This window comes from Xiphophorus hellerii, chromosome 5 (assembly GCF_003331165.1).
Source record: "Xiphophorus hellerii strain 12219 chromosome 5, Xiphophorus_hellerii-4.1, whole genome shotgun sequence".
Classification (NCBI taxonomy): Eukaryota; Metazoa; Chordata; class Actinopteri; order Cyprinodontiformes; family Poeciliidae; genus Xiphophorus; species Xiphophorus hellerii.
In genome coordinates this window covers 32,895,395-32,916,952 of record NC_045676.1, presented here as the reverse complement: position 1 = coordinate 32,916,952, position 21,558 = coordinate 32,895,395, and the positions used below count along the sequence as shown (strand labels likewise).

The window sequence follows — 21,558 nt, the reverse complement described above, 5'->3', positions numbered from 1 at the left end:
CTCTGATCAATCGCTCCCTCTCAATCCTTCCATTGGCGATGTTCTCCATCAGAGCCAAAGCGTTCCACAATTACGTGGCTCACCTTTGTGGAGCTACTTGTATACATGTGATTGTATGTTTACACACCTTAATCACTTTAGACATAATCAAACTTTTTTGGAGTTAATCTGCTGATCCAACCCTGTTTTCCTTTATAGTGAGAATGAAATTACCCCATAGATGCATTTCATGCGCTTCGGCGCACAGAACGATGCGTTACATCTTGATGAGACAAAAACTGAGGAAAAGTACTATTTACATTCAAGTGAAGTTTTCACGTCCATTTATTTTTATTTTTTTTATTTTGTATTCGTGTTAGGTTACTGTCTGAGGATAAATGCGGTTCAGTTTCATTGTTTATGTTTAAACAATAAAATATTAAAATAATAATAATTAAAAAAACATCGGGTTTGATGCTTCTTGGTTTAAATAACACTGAATGTAGTCAGATTTCAGTGTTTTTAGGTACGTCAAAGTAAATATACGCAAAGTTCATTTTTTAAAATACCGACTTGTGCATAATATATTGCGCCGCACATTGTACGCAGGCTTTATACATGAGGCCCCTGGTCAATGGTAACTTTATTTATGTAGCACTTTGGTGCAATGTGTTTATTTTAAAAGTCCTGCAGAGCAAGGGCACAATCAGCAAGTTTATAAATAACTTTAAAATAATACATTTCAGGTTTTTCTACCTGATGCTTTTCATTCTGAGCTGAGACTTTTAGATTATCAAATAAACTTATTCCTATAAATAATAATGTGTTCCATTATTACTGTTCACAATATTCAATTCAATTTAAAAATACTTTATTAATCTCCAAGGAAAATCCAATGTTGCTGTAACTCCTTAATTTAGATTCTTGAAGAATTATTTAAAATGGTGATGGCTGTTGGCAGGAAAGATCTTCTGCAGCAGTCTGTACTGCACTGAATGTGAAGAAGTCTCTGACTGATGATGCTTTGCCTTCCCAAGACAGTTTCATGAAGAGGTTGGTCAGGGTTGTCCATAATTTTCTTGATCATATGAAGAATCCTTCTTTGCATTATCATCTCCAGAAGTTCCACAGTTGTCCCCAGAATAGAACCAGCCTTTTTTATCAAACTGTTGAGCCTTTTTAGGTCTCTGGCTCTGATCCTGCTGTCTCGACAGATGATAGTAGCAGAGCTGGCGCTCTCCACAACAAACTTATAGAAGATCTGCAGCATCTTGCTGCAAAACTTGAAGGATCTTGCTTGCAGGCAATAGAGTTTGATCTAAGTTTGATATGTTTTTTCTTGAAATCAACAATCAACTCCTTTGTTTTGTTTACATCCAAGATGAGATGATTAGAGAAACCAAATCTCCATTCACTGAACATGACCACAGCCAACAGAACTTTAGCTCATGTAGCAACTCAAAGATACAAAGATTTTAGATCTTCTGCTTTTCAAAATGATCCCCCCCCCTAAAGTATTGGTGCACTTGTTTGTGTGCCCATAACTAAAACACCACTTGCTAAAGTCAATCAGTTACCACATCATTGTTTCAAAGTAGTACTTCATGTGGTTGTGGCCTTAGCAAAAATCATTTATAGCTACTTTTTGTTGTCAGATAAACAGCCATTGAATATAAGCAGAGGTAATTTTACTGTTTTCTTGTGATTGCATAATTTGGGCCATTTAGTCAATGTCCTGTTGGAAACACATTTATAGTTAGACTAAGTGCCTGGCATTAGATATACTCAAAGGATGCATTTTACATTACAGTGAATCGGTTATCAATTCATTATGAACCAAAATGGTTTGGCTTCATTCAAATTGACAATCTCTCTATCCAGGCTTTCTAAATAGTTAATGCACATTTTTAATGCATCAGCAGCCTCCTTCCATTATTCCTTCCCATTTGGTTTACTTCCAGCATGCTTACTGTGTAGATGGGGAGCTCTGATAAATGTTTGGTTGTCTCTTTTTATCTGTTTTTATTGCATCATACATGACTAAACACGTACAAATATAATAATTAACGATGATTATGTATTAATAACTATATTATAACTATTATGTATTAATAACGATATTAAAATTATTAATTAATATAGAATTACTAGTTATTAATTTTAAAGTTAAACCTACTGAAGTATATTTTTAAGAGTTCAGTCTCAGTTCTTTATAATACCTGCCTAATAAGTGTTACATGCTTACATTTGCTTCCATCTCCCAGTGTTTTTTTAAAAATTATACATAAAATATATTTTTAATTTATATATATTTATACACATATATATACACTATTAAAAACACCAAATTACTCCCACAAATTTAAGATTGATTAAATTGATTTAAAATTAGGATTTTAAATCAGTCTTTTAATTTTATGTACGTGTTGCTTCTCACTTGAAGTAGTAATAGTTTTGAGTCAAAGACCTTGATAAAGAGGAGCTAAAAATGGGAGTGACGACATAGAAACTCTCTTTACAAAAATGTTTAATCTTTTAATAGATGTGGGTCGCATTTCCTCTTTGTTGACTGAAAAGAATTTAAAATCTGAATATGCTACAAGTGTGAATAATATATATTTTTTATATATATAATCTTAGCTTGTAAGTATAATTCAATCTATGTGGATGAAAAAATGACATCAAATTCACACTTTTTGAGAGAGTTTATTTTGAAAACGTGTTGGAGTTATTTGTTAAATAATCATTTCAACATTAAGAACCATTTCAGTGAATTGATAAGCCAAACAAAATAAGACAGTGATATTGATCAGTGTATGTGGACTTTTAATCAGCACCTTATATATAGAAACAACGTTTTCCAAGTGTCATTTGAGTGCCCATGTTTATCTTCGAACCCTTTCTTTGAAATGAACCCCCCCTCCAGCAGATTATATGCAAAAAACCCTTGCCAATGTTAAAGTTAAGTTGATAACCACAGAAGACGGGATCTGTTTCTGAAGACATTCTAGCAACCTGTTAGAATTGATAAACTAAATAGTGGATCTTCTCAAGGCTTAAACATGACATGAGATCCTGCCCTCTGTTTGTTCACTCTGAGTCACTGCACTTCGAAACCAATTGAAATATCCAACTGACAGACATGGGTGGGGTTGGGTCCAGTCATTTTAACAGAATCCTACTTCTGGACAGAAGATAAGTGAAGGATAATGACATTAGTTTTTCCAGCTAGCTAGGACTAGACACATGGATATTTGAAAAATGTGTATAATTTTAAACATGAAAATTTTTTTTCTCTACAGACTTAAGAAGAATAAGTCTCTTTAAAAGGAGAACCAACAACAATCACATGTGACTTTGGATTGTTAACTTGCATGTGGGTTTTTCTGCAAAACACATAAAAACACTCAAACATAACGTTTTGATTTGATTCATCTCCAAGATTAGAAACTTCAGTAGTTTTGTAAGATATTGTTAAGCTATTTCCTAAAATAAAACGTTAAGAAACATACCATTAGCTCAGTGCTTCTCAATTATTTTCTGTCATGCCCCCCCCCCCCCCCCCCCCCCCCCCCCCCCCCGGAAGAAGAAAACATCTCGCCCCCCCCCCCCCGCGACTATAAATAGTATCATTGTCTATAAAATTGTTATAAGTACACCTCTGCATAACACTGTATCCTTATTAACATATGAGAGAATAAAAAAAGAAAGAAATATGGACCAACTTACAACAAAGAATAGCTTTATTAACTGTAACAGAAAAGATTTAAAGTGCATCTGAAATTCAAAAATAAAATTAAATCCTTAATTAAACTATTAACATTTTTTGACTGACCATGTCAAACCATATGATACTGAAAAATAAAATGACATAAAATCAATAAATGATAATGCATTCAAACTGATCACCAACATTAACTCAGGAGCACTATATTAAACTATATTAAAAAAACTTTAACCTGCAAAACAAAAATATATAAAATAATTTGTGCTGATTTTTTTTAATCAAAGATGATGTCTGGATTAATGGCTACAATGAGCACGTTTTGCAATGCACAGCTTTTCGAAGCGGGGTTTGAAGCAGGACACAGCAACTCTCAGCTCCTGCTCAATGTGTAGCCGGGACCTGGATTTGCTTTTCAGAGCAGCAACAGCAAAAGCACGCAAACCCCTACACCACCGAGTGAATGCTCCCTGCGCACACTCTGCCAATGAGAGCGCCACTGCCCCCTAATGTAGTGGAGGTGCAATTGCACTTTATTCTAGGACAGTAAAAAAAATAAAAAATAAAAAAGCATGTTCCCCGAGGTCAAACGCGCCCCCCTTGATGGAGCCTCGCGCCCCCCTGGGGCATCTTTTTGCAATATCTTTGTAATGAAAAGTTTTCATCACTTTATATTCAATGTATTCCTCAACAAACATGTTATTGATATCATTCAATTAAAATTTTAAATTTACCTTTTATACATTTTAAGAAATAGCATGTTTTATATTACTACCCCATTCTTCCATAAGTGGGTCCAAAATGACCCGCATTCATTTCCTATGGAATTTAATGGGAATCTTTGTTTCTTACCAGCTGTGACTGTCAGGAACACATTTTTTGTGAACCATACATATTGAGTCCTAAGTCTCACCCCTGAATAATAATATTTTACACAGCAAGAACTTTTACATATAATTATTATCTTTATTTTTACCTCACAAATGTGTGTGTGTGTGGGGGGGGGATGTGTGTGTGTGTGTGTCGATCATTGGTTCTGTGACGGCTTTATTGTCACAAATCAAACCTATTACCCTTCTTTGAAGTTAGCTAATACTAGTTATCTGACCAAGCTAGCTAACATTACTGCCTATACTTTATTGTGCATGTGTATTATTTGTGTGTGTGTGTGTGTGTGTCTGTGTGTGTTTGACACCCTGGGTGAGAAGACCAAAAGAGAAAATGTGTTGAATGACATGCAAAACCTGTTGATCAATGTGTTCAAGGTTCTTTCTTTTATTATCTCAATAAATAAAATAAAAATTCATAGGTATATAAATAAATGCATAAATAAATGAGCTGAAAAAAATTAGAGTGCCTTCTCCGGGTCGGGCAGGATGTCCTGCCCCAAGTGGAGCGGGAAATCGACAGACAGATTGGTGCAGCCTCTGCAGTGAAGCGGGCGCTGTACCAGTCTGTCAAGGTGAAGAGAGAACTGAGCCAAAAAGCAAAGCTCTTGATTTACCGGTCTAAGTTCCTACCCTCATCTATGATCATGAACTTTAGGTCATGTCCGAACGAATGAGGTCAAGAATACAAGCGGCCGAAATTAGTGTTAGTTTTTTAGGGTGTCTGGGCTGTCCCTTAGAGAGAGAAGCTCAGTCATCTGGGAGGGAATCAGAGTAGAGCCGCTGCTCCTTCATGTCGAGAGGAGCCAGTTGAGGTGACCCGGGCATCTGATTAGGATGCCTCCTAGTCGCCTCTCTGGTGAGATGTTCCAGGCACGACCCACCGGGAGGAGATCCAGAGGAAGAACCAGGACACACTGGAGGAACCATGTTTCTCAGCTGGCCTAGGAACGCCTTGGGATTCCCCCGGAGGAGCTGGAACAAGTGGCTGGGGAGAGCAAACTGTGGGGGTCCCTTCTTAGGCTGCTACCCCACAACCTGACCCCAGATAAACGGAAGAAGATGGATAGATGGATGGATGGATGGATAAATAAATGCACACCCATACACACACTCACATGCATGATACATACAGCACAAAAGAATACAGACGGCAATGTTAACTTGCTTGGTTAGCTAGCTAGTTTCAAGAAACGTGCTCTTTCTATTTCTGTCTCCTCCTCCTCTTACCCCCCCCCCCCCCCCCCCACCCCCCACCCCCACCCACACCCATGCACACATAATGGACACTGACATTGTTCCAACATTGCTGTTGTAAAATTGCTGTTGTCATTTTGTTTTAAAATTGTTCTAGAAATCGTCACAAATGTTCTACAATTTCTTCTAAAAATGCTTAAAAAAGTGGAAAAATGAAAATATTTCAAACATGAAATAATACTTGTGTGAAATAAAACACAGCAGAAAGTATCATACTAAACATTATTTTGAATCAAAATGACAAAAGTAGCATAAAAAGACATTGATTTAAACATGGGTCCAAAAAGACCCACTCATGGAAGACTGTATAGTCAATACGTTATGCATCAGAGGGTTAACAAAGGATTCAGTTTTTCTACACATGAAAAAAATCACCAAAGCCTTCAATGTTAGACTACTGGCAGCTGAACGTCAGAACATCTTGACAGAGGTCCAGTTCTCAGCCTTAACTCAGTTAGACTTTTTAATCCTGTTACAAAAAGGGATCTTTCATATTTTCCAAAAACTACATGAAGTTGTTGTAGAAAGTTTATTTCCTTCACTGATTTTGTTTCACTGCCAGGATTATTGCTAATTCTTTTGCACTCTGTGCTGCTACATTAATGTAGTAGTCACTGCTTTATTTTATCTGACTCTTCCAGCTTCTCTCTGTGCCTTATTTAATCAAACAGGAAAGTGGCTGGCAGACATTAACTGAAAAATATCCTACTAGCAGCTTTGTGTTTGTTCTGAGTCACTGTGCTTTCAAGTCAACTAAAACATCCAAATTCACCATGAGCCCAACAAAGTTACAAGAATAGTTTTATTGTGACTTAAAAAGAGCTTAGCTCCTCCTGAATCTATCCACAAAAAGGTGTTTGTTCAAAATGATATTCAATAGATGCATATTTTGAAAACATGAGAGCAAATCCTTCACTAATGAGGACAACTTGGAAGGATTTTTACAGATAAAGACGAAGTTAAGTTAGAGGAGAAGTTGTGGCTTCATTCGATTGTCGTTCCTACACAGTCTGGAAAATTATGACTATAGAATTTGACAAAATTCTGTCCATTCTTTGTTCTCTCCATCTGTGTGTCTATCACTGTCTATACATCTGTTCATTCATCAATCTGTATTTGTTTGTCCATTTTTTCATTAATTTATTCAACTATGTGTCTATTCCTTATTTATGTGTTTATCCAGCCAGCCAGCCAGCCGCATGTCTTGAAATTCGAGTCTGTATAAGTTTAAGATTTCGATGCTGGTTTGTTGAAGATCCTACAGAAACTCTCCTTTGCATTCAGCCCATTGCTCGCTCTGCGGCTGAGTTTTATACTTACCAATTACTTCAGGAAAGAGAGCAGGTCACCACAACTCAAGCTGACAGGCAATTCTGAGGACAGGGATGCTTAAAAAACCTAAACACCTCAACTCAGTGTAAAGTTAGTATTAAATACCTAGCTTGATATACATTTAGGCAAGATTTAAACAGGGTCACAGACACGCATAATGTAGCAGTCAGCACATAGAGACCTGTATGTTAACTCTCAATTCATGTCACAGAGAAAGCTTTCACATTTTCACATTCTGAGTAAACATCACTTACAATGGGTAAAAGACAGAGAATGTGAATGGCCCAAGCTGTGCCTCTGTGAGAGTAGGGGTGTGTGTGTGTGGGCGCGTGGGCGTGCTGATCCGGGGTAATGCGTGAGTGACTGCCTGGCCGTGGCTTTGAAGGGGAAACTGCCAAAAAGCCTTCTGTCTGGACTCTGTTTACAGTGGAGGATCCCTCCTTCTGCCCTTGCGCCACACTGCTGCATCCGAGCCTCAGTGTGTCAGAGTGGGTCGAGCCTTAAGAAGGTGGCAGAGTGCCTATCACAGATAGAGGAGGAGAGCAGATGGGATGGGGTGGGCATCATTGGCGTTGGAGTGAAAGTCAATCCGCCAGACTTGATGCACACACACACTTTCAGGCGGTATGAAATATTAAATAACTTGCACATTTTCACTCGCCCGCTCACTCATCCTGTGGCCTGCGACATGTGTGTGCTAATTAGCTCCTGGCATACTGCGGATGTGTGCCGGTGTGTGTTTGTTCAGCAGTCAGTGTTGCAGTGCTAAGGCTCATGAGGATTTATTTAAACTCAGGGCTAGACTCTCAAATGAAAGACCAATCAGGCGTGGAGCTTTGGTTCAGAGGAATCATTTGGGAGGGGAAGGCACAGCAGGACAGTTGTATGGAATGACGAGATGGGTTTGCGTGATGTAGAGACATTCAAGAAATAAGAAAATACAGATTGTAATCTGTGTGTGAAAATGGGAAATAGGATTTTGGGGGAATGAATCAGAGGTTGTTTTTTTGTATTTTTTTAAGGAGTAAATGAAGGATAGAAGGAGAAATGCAGAAGGAGACCTGGATGGAATGGAGTTGATAGCCATATTTAATTTCTTTGCCTTGTGAGTCTGTCTCACTCATGCACACCTCTGTGAACTGTGAGTTCTACATTCGAGTATAATTAAAAGCCCGAACATTTTTCCCCACTTTAATTAAATGTAGGGAGCTAAATGTTGAATCATTTTCTATTTAAGTCCACCACATTGTACACTCTAAAAGACATATACTAATTGGTTGATGTGTATTGATGATACTCAGATCAAAATAACAATTTTTAAAGTCTTTTAGTTTTAGTGATGATGCGTTGCAAATGTATTCATATGCCTTGAACCTTTTGTCATGTTACAACCACAAACTTTAATGTATTCATTGGAGATTATGTTAAACCAATACAAAGCAGCACATCATTGTAATGTTAAAAGCAGAATCAGCCAGAACCCAAAACGCAGCCACAACAAGAGGATGTTTCACCAAAGGTTTTATTACAAAAGTAATTGGTGTGGAAGGGTGTGGCCTCACTGGTGGAGTCAGGGATGGGGGATCCACAGAGGTCAGGAGTCCAGCCAGGGGCAGGTAGGGTAAATGGACAAGGGGAGATCTGGAGGGGCTCAGGGGACAAGCAGACAACAGGGACAAAATCCACCAACCAGAAGCTGAGTCTTGAAACGGTCCAGGGTCATGCACGGGAGGGTCTCAGGCAATGAAAATCCAGAATCCAGAAGGCAGGAGGAAGGGTCAGAGACAGGCAGGGTTCAGCAACAGGACTTTCAACAGCAGAAGGATTAGGCAAAACTCTGTGGTCAAAAACAGGCAGGATCAGAAACCAGAAAACTCTTTGGAACATGGGACAACAATGCTTGAAAGCTGTGACAGTGGCAACAGACGATCTCGCACTGAGCTGGTGACGAGCAGCTGTTTAAATAGGAACCAGCTCAGTGCAGGTGAGGGCAATAAGCAATCAGCACAGCCAAGGCAGAGCTGAAGGGCTGGAATCATGACAATCATTGCATTTTATTATTTTTTTAGTAATAAAATCTAAAAAGTGTGGTTTACTCTTGTGTTTTCCTACCTACCTACAGCTTATAAGACCATTTCCATTACCAGGTTTGCACATCTACAATCTGAGCTTTTTGATCATTCTTCTCTGTGAAATGACTCAAACGCAATAAGACTGGGTGGTGAGTGTCATATTCTTCATTGGATTTTGTTCTTGACAGGGCCGTGCTGAGACCTTTGAAGGGGCAGGGGCTCAAAGTTAAAAAAGGGCACATTGAACAGGATCTTAAAACACTGTACAACAACATAGCAACAACCCATATTAATCAAGAATTTAATTGGATCATACTGTATCATTGCCACCATGTGGAGAAATGCAAAGCAAATGTAGTCTATATTTTCCCCAACAGGTAATGATGTTGCTGTTTCTGCTGCTGACAGTCCTGGAGGGTTTAGCTGGTCTGAGACTGTAGCTGTAAAACAGACCAGAGGAGAGAAGGTCTCTGGTTATGAAGTTATGAAATAAGCAAATTTGCTGCCATTTCACTAATTAAGCCCTAATAATATCTATTTAACCTCTACAACAACTTGGCTGCCAACTGCTGTATAGTTCAAAAAAGCTCAAAGGGCTTAACTATAGATAATTTTTTGATTTAGCACCTCTGAGATCTAGAATTGTAAGAGCTCAGAAAACTTAGTAGCTGCTGGTAGGGCCCTCCAGACATTCAGGGACCCCTAGAAATGGTTTAATTGTAACACAGACCATAGATCTAAGCCCGTAGCATTTATTTATAGAGAATTACAATGTTATTACATTTTATTTAATGCATTCAGCTGAAAAAAATAAATAGTACATTTAGGATTTAATTAGGAAGTTTACTTTGTAAAAGTTTAAAGAATCATCTTGATAGTTTGTTTGATTGTTGTGTTACCATGGCTACAATCTGGTGTAATCTTTGTGTTTGAATTGGGTTTGTTCACAAATACATCACAGCAAATAACCAATAATCAGTGATTGATTTTAAACTCGGCCAATCAACCTGGTCTCCCTCTCACAGATTCACCTTATCTATATTTAAACACTGTTAGTGATACTGAGGTTCTTAGTAGGAAGGGTTTTGGGGGGTTGGATGGGGATTCTGTCTAAGGCCCCATATTACCTTGGGCTGGCCCTGCATGAAGAGTGGCTGCAATGCTTATCTCTGGAATCTACCTTTAATCCCCCGGATTGAAGTTATGAAATAAGCAAATTTGCTGCCATTTGCAAATTTGATGCTTTGGGGTCATTTTGATTAATTTAATTGTGGCATGTTTGGTTTTATGCTGCGATTCTAATTATTGCTACAGTATTTTCGCTGATGTTTATGTTGTGAACTTCAATTGCTATGGTCCGAATCTTCCTTTAACACTTGAGGTTCTGCAATAACTTCCATTTACAGCCGCTCACCTCCAGCCCAGATCCCGTCAATAGCGCTTTAACCCGCCTGGTAGAAACGTCAAGGAGAAGCAGAACGAACAGTCTGCAGGTGGTACCAGGGCTTTGAGGTGTGTCGCGACTCACAGTACAGTGTCTTATATCAGGATATCTGATATAAAGACAGACATCCTTTATCTCTGTCCGTGGGCCCGACTGAGACTGCCTGTAGCGAACCGGGCATTTAGCAGAATGATTAAATTAAAGTCAGAAGTTTTCTCTGCAGCCGAAACATTTCTGTTTTTAGGGGCGAGGCGGGTTTTGTCCTGCTATTGCGAGGACAATTACAAAAATATAAATAGAAACACTTTTTCTAACGTTAACATCAGACTTACATTTTTATTCACAAACCGGTGTATAAAAAATATTCTTGCCCATAATTTGATAGTTAGAGGGCACAGATCCGCTCCCCTCCTCCTCACCATGGACCCGGTGTCTGAACAACATGGAGGCAGAGAAACTGAGAGTCATTATTAGACTTCACGTGTGATTTTAATCTCATTTCATATTTAACGGGAACACCACAATTGCGAAATTGTGTCTTTTCAACATTAGCAGAAGATAGATAAAGATTTGTGTTCATTTGTAATGAAACGCAGCTACAATAGCCCAATCATGTTGATTTATTTTATGAAATCCTTCAGGGCAGCCAGACTAGTTTCTTTTGCTAAATTATTATATTTAGATAAATATTATTGCAGAGGGGCACAAGTAGACCTTCTGACACACAGATAAAAAAAAATAATAATGAAAAATTGAAAAAAAAGTTGTTTTCTTTTGAAAAAAGAAAAAAAAAACTTAAAAAGGGCAGTAGGGGCATCAAGGCTAAAAGGGGCAGAGGCTCAAGCCCCTTCTGCCCCCTGCACATGCCTGGTTCTTGAGTCTGACTGAGCGATTTAAAAGGAGAGGTATTATGGAAAATCATATTTTTGAGCTTTATAATGTTGTAATGTCATTCTCTCATCAAACACCTACCCAGGGTTTCCCCCAGTATGTGTCTCCCCCCTGGCAGGGGGGCTTTACTTGTCCCCCTGCCAGGCTAAGCATTGCTTGTTTTTGTTTTTAGAAAAATAAAATAAATAAAAATAATAAAATCGCTTTTTAAAAATTTATTATCATTGATAAGCTGGACTGCAAGTGTATCTATTGCGTTGAACGTTTCGGAGAAGAATTATTCCTAAATGATGAGTTTCTAGTTGATGCATTTAACAGTCTATAAAGCGAGAGCGCGGACCAATCACAGCACTGATTGCATCGCGCGCTGTCGCTGGTTGATCTCTAAAGTTTACCTCAGTGTAGAGGTAAACTTTACACTGAGGTAAACTTGCGCCTCTCTTCAATCAACCTGTATGAATATTTACATCAATCTTCTGTGAGGAATTATGCTTGTTTGCAGAATTTTTCATCAAGGTAGGAGTCAAGTTCAAAACCCACTGCATTAGCTCTGTGCAGCTCTATGGTTTAACCTGCAGTCGCACTTTTAGACCCTAACCCCGTTTTCTGGGGGGAAACCCTGCACACCTGTAATGATACTTTGAGTAATTCATTCATGTTTGAAAAATCCTTGAATCTCCCGTGGCAATCATGTTTATACAAAGAGCTAACTATTTACACAAAGCTCCTCCTTGGAGCTGCAGACTCCAGCCGATCTTCCACACCACACAGCACCCATCACGTGTCTCCTCCATTTAGCTCCCACAGACTTGTGGCATCAGCAATTAGCAAATACCAGGTGGAACTGTGTCTACTGAGCTCATCATTCGAACTATAATGCTCCCAAAACTGGCATGTGATGATATGCTGAAAGGGAGTATCAAAAAGTGTAGGAGGTTCTTAAAGAGACAGGGCATTAGATGTGAAGTAATATTTTTTTTAAAGATGTGTTTGGTACAGCATTTTCATAACAACTGAAAGTAGGACAGATACTTGACTCTGGCACAAAATGGCACTGTGTTCCTGGAAAATACATATGATCCCCCCCCTTTAAGGTATGAATATGCTTTGACCTAAACCCCTCCATTGTAGCTCTGTCTTTATTGCTAGCATTTCCATCACACATGCTGTTTGGCACGTTTGGCCTCATCTGACCAGATCATGTGTTTGCAGCGTCCTCTGTAAAGCTTGTGGCAAACAGGGCTGTTAATTGTTTTTTTCCGACAATAGCTTTCTTCTTGCCTCTTTTTTGTTAGCCACATTTTAAGAATGTGCAAGAAATATTTGTCCTGCTGACAGATTCTCCCACCTGAACTGGCCTCTCTGATTAATGCTCTGACCTGTCAGTTAAGGTAGATGGTTATATCCGGGGAGGTTGGAAGTTGTGCCGTGCTCTTTCCTTTTCACATAATTGTTCTCTAACAAATATCTGAGGCCTTAATAGTGCATCTCTGTTTAACCATCCTGCAGTCTTAAGAGACAAGACTGCAGGACCCCACAAACCTTTTACTATATGCGAGGTTCGGCAGGATCACGCTGACCCTGAGTGTAATTTTACAATGTTTTTTTGTGTGTGGTTTTGGGAACTGACATTCTCACCGTCAGTTCCCAGGTTAAGCGAGACAAACTTCCCCTGTGCCTAACTGTGACATTTTAGGCTCCTGCTGAGAGTTACATTCAGGAGGACCTTCAGGGTTAAATGAAGAGTCCATTTTTTTGTAGTTTTAAATTAACTACATACCTTCAGAAGTCAGTACATAGATAAGAGCACAGAGGTCTGGGTATGCACACCACTATTGTTCACTACCTCTACCCATCACATGAAAGTCCAATCAAAGATCATGGTTGGAACTTGACTACATTTGAACTACGAAAGGCTCTGCTTTTGGTTGTAAACATCCAGTGGGAAAAGAAAGCAAGAGATGAAACAGCCAGAACAAGTTATTTTACACATAAATTATATAATACAAAATGGATGTGTAAATAAGAAAAGATTCTCAGTGCACAAATACACAGATGTCAACATATTGTCTTAATTGGTCGTATTGGAAACCCTCCCACCTGCCCTCTGAGATCTTTTGACTTTGAATGTTAACTTGCTAATTCAGATTCTCTTGAACCCCCCAAAGACTCTGTGGGCAAGTGGAGACATGCCTTTAATATAAATCAGTATACGAAGGATAAAGCAGTTGTAGAGTTCCTGGTTGGTCAGTGCTGCAATTGGACTAAACAGCTATAAATTGTGATATATGTTAAAAAATGACACTGAATTCATTCTTACTGTGAAAAGAGGGCATTTTTAAGCCTCTGCTTTAGGCAGGTGAATGTAATTGAAAGATGGACAGAAAAAGGAACATGCACTCACACAAGCAAAGAAGTGTCATTGCTGGGGTTGAGGCTCTGACTATTGCGGATGTTCTCCTGGGAAATCACACAAAATAAAATTAGACCTGAGGAATTCAGTGCTCCCGTCAGTGTGTATGGGCTGCGTTATCGAACAACCTCATGTTATTTGTGGCTCTCATCTCCTCTTCCTCTCTCTCTTTTCATCTGTCCTGGTTAGACACTATAGGGCTGCAATGTTTCAACTTGCATGTGGATCCATCAGCAGAGCCATAATTAAGCTATCGGTGCTAATAATCACTTTAGCTGTGCTCCACATTGTTTTGCTCACACCTGCAATTATGAAGAAACATGCAGCACCAAATACCTCATTCTCATAGTTAACTGATAGTTAAACAGCAACATGTATTCCAGACACCATGGGTTATTTAAAGAAAATAATTCAATGATTGCAAGAAATAATTTGTTTCTACAAGCAAAAAAAACAAAAACATCTTAAGATATTTTTACAGTATTGTCTGATGACAGTGTTTTTTTATTTTTAATATCGTTATTTCTTTTTTTAAATTTATTTACTTTGGGGTCAATGAAGTATTTTTGACTTTGAGTCAATTTGTTTCTGCTAACCTACAGCTGAACTTTAAATCATTCAAAACCCTGGGAGATTTACATTTAAAAAAGTATTTCATCTGATGCAATAGTTCACTCCTTCCTTAAGCCCAGTCCACTCTACACGATTTTTTGCCCCGATTTCCACCTTACGACAGCGACAATCTTAGAACATCCAAAGTTCTAAGATTGTTGCTTGAAATAATCGTAACTGATCATCCTGTAGTGTGTGGTGTTCCGACTGATTGGGTCCAGTCGGTAGAACGTCATGTAAACATCTAAATCAGGCATATTCAACATGTTGGTCGTGGGCAGTTTATCACCACAGAGTGTGGGTTTTTCCCCGCAACCTGTTGAATGTGACAGGTAGCCAATCAGAAAGCACAGATTCCCCTCCTCGCTTTCTGAGGGGAAATCACTGAAGGAAATCCCAAACAGCTGACATGGCGCAACTCAAAGTTCAGCGGACATTGGAGATGATATGTGGAAACAACATTAATGTTTATTCAACATTTCGCGGAAAGAATATCCACAAACATGGCAAGGAGAGAAATTGGAGCGAAATTGCTACCGCAGTATACCTGTAAACTTTTCAGCTGTTCGTCAACGTGACATAAATAGGTTATAATGATATTCATGCATTAAATGAATATCATTTAATGAATGTAGGACTTTACGGTGACACTAGCCACATGCATTGCAAGTAGATTGTAGTAAAACATTGATTAATGCCTGGTTTTAAAATTAGTTAACTGGACTTGTAGCCATTATTTTGTACCCATTTTTGGACACCACACAACATGATCGAACCCGATTGAACCTGTTATACCTACAGTTTTTTGTTGGCTAGTGTGTGGTCTCTTAGGTTTTGAAAATGGGCCTACGATCAGCCAACAATTCTAAGATCGTGTAGTGTGCGCTGGGAAATGAGGAAGGGAGGGGTCAGTGGAGATCGCCGGAGTTGAGCCTTTTTTCATCCAATGTCATCAATAGAAAGAGAAAAAGGCAGGAAGAAATGATAAAGCCGATAAATTGAAATGAGATTGATAATTTTCATTTATTGTGCGATTAATTGATTTGTTTATTGCGACAGGCCTACAGATTAATCACATTCCGGTGTTGTGACTAATTATGATTTATCTCTATGCCTAACTTTCTAGGCTTGACATATAAATATCCATGCAGTTGTGGATCTTACAGGATGACAGAGAGGCAGGAGACAGGAAGTGGGCATAAAAACCAGTTGTTAACCGTATCAGACAATCGCGACAATCTTCTTCCTCCTAGAAACTGAAATTGGGCTCATGGGCCTTCTGGGAAAATAAGTTCTTATATCAGTCTCTGTTCCTTGTTTGTTCCTTGTATACAAAATCAGCATGACATAAAGTGTTTATTTCTCCCCTTCTGATAACTTTGGAGGTAATTTGCATTCCTGATAATTTTTTTTGTAAAAAAAAGGACTGCTAAACAATGCTAATGAAATTTGTATCAGCACACACAAATGATGTGTCTGTGCTTACTTAGAATATGATGTAAAGCCGTGGAATGTATCTTTTATTAACAATGTTTGGTTGAAACTGTCACCTTGTTGTGACAGTATGATGTAAGACAGATAATCTGTGAATAAGTAGAGTGAATAATTATATTAAATATATGAGACCTGCAGAGTGTTTCTCAAAGGACTCTTGAGTGCGAGCGAACAGCATCCACTGTTTGGACATGGATAGAGAATATGAGTATAAAAGACAGACATCTCAATTTAATATAGCTTCATTCTCCCTTTGGTCATATCGATTTTACTTCAGTGAGGCTGTTCAGTTAGAATTTTGAAGCAGTATGCCATCCAGTTACACGCTCAAAACACAAGTAGCATCACTAAAAACATCCCGCCGATCTCGCCTGCCTGCTGGCATTTGTTGTCAGACTAGTTCAAATACAAGAAAATCTAAGTACTACGAATATAAATTTTCACCCTTGTTACCACCTTTTGCAATCTTTCCCCCTTCAGAGTCGTTCTTCCTATTATGCTCCCACGAAACAGCAACATAAAATCAGCTTGCATATTTTGTTTTCTTCCTGTGCTCAAAGGAAAACTGTTTCAGATTCTGTATTTTTTAAGGCTGTTTTGTGTGTTTGTATTGCAGTATGCCGCATGCTTGTGGCATATTGGTTCCTGCTTGAACATGGAAAAATTAAGTCAGATCTGTAGAAAGAAGAAAGATACACAAACAATAAGAACAAATGGCCAAAAGGATCCAAAGTTAAACAAAATGAGCCAGATATAAATCTGTGGGATAGTGGGAGAGATTTATTTAAGCACTCTAAATCCTCTAGCTTATTCTAATGCTTTCATTCAATATTTCCTTCTCCCACTTATGAATTCTGAATCATCTTGGCGACAATTACTTTGCTCTTGTCAGAGTCTACGTTTGAGCATTGTTCTTGTCAGAGACCGAGCGACGTTAGAAAGTTGCATGTTTATCCAATGAGATGTTGTGTTGTTTTTTGTTGCACACCCATGTTGACGGTGTGTTTTATTTATGCCCTGCAGAGCCATCACTTTGGATAATCAGCTAGTTGTCCTGGTAACCACTGCGGCGGATGCAGGACGTTACCATGTAGAGGCGGTGAACGAGATGACAGGAGAGATTGTGATAAGCCCTGCTGTCTACCTCAGCATCTCAGGTAAGAAAAACACTTTTTGAATCTGGAAGAGGTGATAGAAAATCAAAAAAAGCTTTTAATGTGAACAGCGTGTGAGGCATTAGACTGTAACCAAACCAGCCAGTGTTTGAGACCAACAGTGACCTTTTATATCCCCTTTTATAGGATCTAAAAGGGGATATAAAAGACGAGAAAGGTTTTTGTTCTGTCAATCATGCTCATGTAAACACTACTCAATGTAACTATAACTGAGAAGCATTTTTGTTCAACCTTGTATGTTATTTAAACTGATTGAACTTGATTAGGAAAGGCACACACCTGTCTATGTAAGACCTCACTGTTCATGTCAGAGCAAATGAGAATCATGAGGTGGAAGGAACTGCCCAATGAGCTCAGAGACAGAATTACAGCAAGGCACAGATCTGGCCAAGGTTACAAAATAATTTCTCACCTTTGCACAGCTACTTATATACGTGTGATTGCACACACACCTTGATCACCTTAAAAATAATAATGTTGATTATTTTTATCAGCAGGTTTGAGTTAATCTGCTGATCCAACCCTGTTTTCTTCTTTTAGTGAGAATGAAATTACCCAATAGATGCATTTCATGTGCTTCGGCACACTGACCAATGCGTTACATCTTTATGACACAAAAACTGAGAAAAAGTACTATTTACATTTGAGCGAGTTTTTCACATACCTTTATTTGTATTTTCTTTATTTTGTGTGCATGTTAGCTTATTGTCTGAGGATAAATGCGGTTCAGTTTCATCGTTTACGTTTAAACAATAAAATATTAAAATCATGAAAAATATCGGGCTTGATGCTATTTGGTCTAGATGACACTGAATATAGTCAGATTTCAGTGTATTTAGGTGAGTTTTGAGGCTTTGTAGTTTGATATTGTCCACAGAAAAAGTTTACGTGGTTGTCACACATTTTCACGGCAGCAAAAAAGTGTGCGTATATTTACGCAAACTTTGACGCAAAGTTAATTTTTATACATGTCGACTTATGCGTAAAATATGGCGGCCCACATTTCTTTGTGCGCATGCATGAGGCCCCCGGTGACCTACTGAGCTCATCATATGAACTACAAAATACATAAAACCGCTCCTTTAAATATTATCTGTGCTTTATTTGGGCAGTGCCATACGAAACTTTGATTGACTTTGAGATTGTCTGTTCAATCTCAACAATTCACACTTAAGATCAGGGTGTAATTCAAGAACCGTCCGCTCTGCATAGTCATTTCAGACTATGCAGTTTCATCTTGGATTTCAGATACACTCTGAAATGCTACTTTCCATAGCTGACATACTACTTCAACAAAAAAACAATGCAATTAGCAAAAATCTATACATCTTGGTCAATAAACTACTCGGTGTTGTGATGGACAGACAGCCTTTTGTTTATTTTGGAGGAAATTGGTTTTACTCAACGGAATCACACTTTGGAGTTTAAATTTCAGCCTGAATGCATATTTCTATCTACATCACGTCCTCTTATAAATTGAATGACTTGTTGTTTAGTATTCTTCTCCCTATATCTTCTCTCCTTGGAGGCCCAAGGATGGACTCTACTGTCTAACAGTCCTTGAGTTGAAGTGCCCACTATGTTTAAACCGGAAAGAGAGAAAGGGAGGGAATACTCTGTCCCTTGTGGCTGTGTGGTGTTTTAATTAGATTCTCTTTACGGGGTTGTATCCTTTGGCATCCTTGTCTACAAACGTACACACAGAAAACACACACGCAATCACATAAATATAAGCATGGCACCTTGTTACTGCTGTCAGAGTGAAGCGCTCCCCTGGGCATTTTTTAGGGAATGTTAAAGGTATAGTTAGGCTTCACTGATCAGTCCCCAGTCATAAACATCTCTGTGTGTTTGTGTTTCTTTCACTTTGTGTGTGCATTTTACAATAAACATTTCCCCAGTAAACATCCCTTGTTGTCTAAAGGCAGATTTGATTTATTGAAATCTATAAAAAATAGATGAAGGGATCAAATAAAAACTCAGCTATAAACTGATGAGTTAAAGTGATGTAAAAAGGAATGATGTGATAACTAGGAATGCATTACCTAACAAATATTTTAACATAGATTCATATTTTTTTGAGTATGTCATATAAACATACAGATCGTTTCATCAATATTTAAAACATATAGTATAATTTTAAAATGATTTCCTGTTTGAATATATGTTTTTATGTATCAGGGCATAATATAAATGAACTGAGCTTAATCAAGTTCAAGAGTCATAAAACACTCACTTTCCACATCGTCACTATTTTATTAAATTAAAATAATGTAGAAAAGAAAAACTAAGCACACCCTTGCTGCTTCCATTGAAGTTAGGAGAAAAAGTAGCAATCAAGTTCTACTGATCAAATATGCTTGATTAATGGATCATCTGCTGGAGTGACTACCTCTATAAAAGGAGTTTTGGCAGTTTTCTGTTCTGGAGGATGCATGTGTGTTTTAATACACTGCAAAGATGGAGAATCATCAGAAATTTCCTTAGAAAAACTTCTTATCCTGTCCATCAATCTGAAACCGGTAAAAAATGGGTATTTGAATCCCATTGTTTAACTTTAAGAAAGAATTATTCAAAAGTCCAAGAATATTAGAGAAGTAAGTGGCTAAAGTTTTTGACAAAATTTCAATTTTTGTCTTTTTAGAAAGTAAGTATTTCTGAATGTTGTCCTCCAGTCTGTCAAAAGCTTTTCTCGGCATTTAGAGACAAAACAGAGCAAGGGAAATCAGTTGTCTTTGCTGCATGAATATTTATTATCAGATGCCGATCTGCTTTTTCAGATCATTATGCACCAGTCCAGACAAATATCTTTAGAGTTCTCCAAATCAGCTGCCTTATCCTTCAGCATAGCCCACAGTGTTGTTGGATTGTTCACTGATGTAGAGAGGTGATCATCTACATGCATCAGGTGGCTTTTGGTGGTTTCCATGCGCTCTATACATGACAAGGTATCCACTTGAATGGCTGACATCTGAATCTGAAATTCAATGTGCATTCAATTTAAATGTACATTAAAGCTGTTCCGCCACCGTGGCTTGTGTTTTGGTTGAAAGTTGGGTGACCATTTGTTCTACCAGTGTAATGATGACTTCCTTAATAGCATCTTCTACAGCTATCTTAACAAACCTAGCAAGTTCTCCATTGTCAATGGAATGGGTATTAAGTTGTTCTCGAACTTGTTTACCAGATTGTTTCTTTGAGGAAGCTGCCATCACTTTCTACTTAGCAAAAAACATCAATCTAAAGACCAGACATGGTAAAAATCAAAAGTATTTAATGACAAACTCCTGCATCCTTTGTTGCATTCATGTGACTCTTAAACTCTATGCTCACAAAAACATCCACAACTGCTTTGATAGCATGCCTGTTCACTCCTCTTCTAATATTGACATAAACTGGGGTACTCACATACACCAGATTTATGTTGTTCCTCACCCTTAGAACTAAATTTAATTAGTTTTGCAGTCCTTAGAGTTTTTGTACATTTTAAGATAGATAAAAAAAAAAAAAAACATTTGGAAGTTAAAAGCTGGTGAAGTGCAGATCTTTTACTTTTCTTAAAATTTTGTGAATGAGAAAGTATATTGGACATACAACAGTGAACTGACAAAGACAAGCCAAAGTTTGCTGTAAGAAAATTTACAGTAAGTGAAGAGCTACTTGCCAAATGAGATTTAATTGAAGCTAATTGAGGCGTTGGGCAGTTCGCCTGGTTCTGGTAAATCATTCAAATTACTACCAGTTTTTCTTATGTTCTTCCTTCTCTTATTCATTTACAGTTCTGTCTCTTCCCTCTGTTTTCTTTTTTTCTGTCTTCATTTCATTAGGCTGCTTTCACTGGTAGGGCATAGCTGTCAGTCATATTTCTGAAAATGTTGTCCTTTCTTTTCAGAAATTCTTCAGAATAAATGAGGTACCTACTTTCTATTCTTCCGATCCTTCTGTTATTCAGACCTTTCACTCAGCAGACAAGAGGCTGAGAGAAAGAGGACTAATAGAGACAGTAGAATACAGGATTAATGTTGTGATTCATGATCAACAAGATTTTCATATTTGGACTGTTGGGAATGTAAGCTGCAAGTTTTATGTAGTTGTATCTTTTTTACGCTTGTATGCAAAATAGCTCAGGAAATATAGTCTCACTTGAATGACTTGGACTGTATATTTCAAAAGCTGTCATTTTCTTGGCTAATTAAAAACATGTAAACACTGATAAAAGATATGATAGAGTCAACTCTGTGATCAACCTACTTGACAAATTCATTATCTGCTTTTTCT

At 38.0% G+C, this 21,558-nt stretch overlaps 1 protein-coding gene across 2 annotated transcripts in view; it reads left to right on the top strand.

The window, feature by feature from the left end:
- LOC116720704 (protein sidekick-1) overlaps window positions 1-21,558 on the top strand; it is a 493,826-nt gene that overhangs the window by 303,617 nt on the left and 168,651 nt on the right. For both annotated transcript variants that reach the window (XM_032564100.1, XM_032564099.1), the window contains exon 5: window positions 17,129-17,262. In XM_032564100.1, the coding sequence (XP_032419991.1) occupies window positions 17,129-17,262 (134 nt within the window). The remainder of the gene's footprint in view (window positions 1-17,128; window positions 17,263-21,558) is intronic.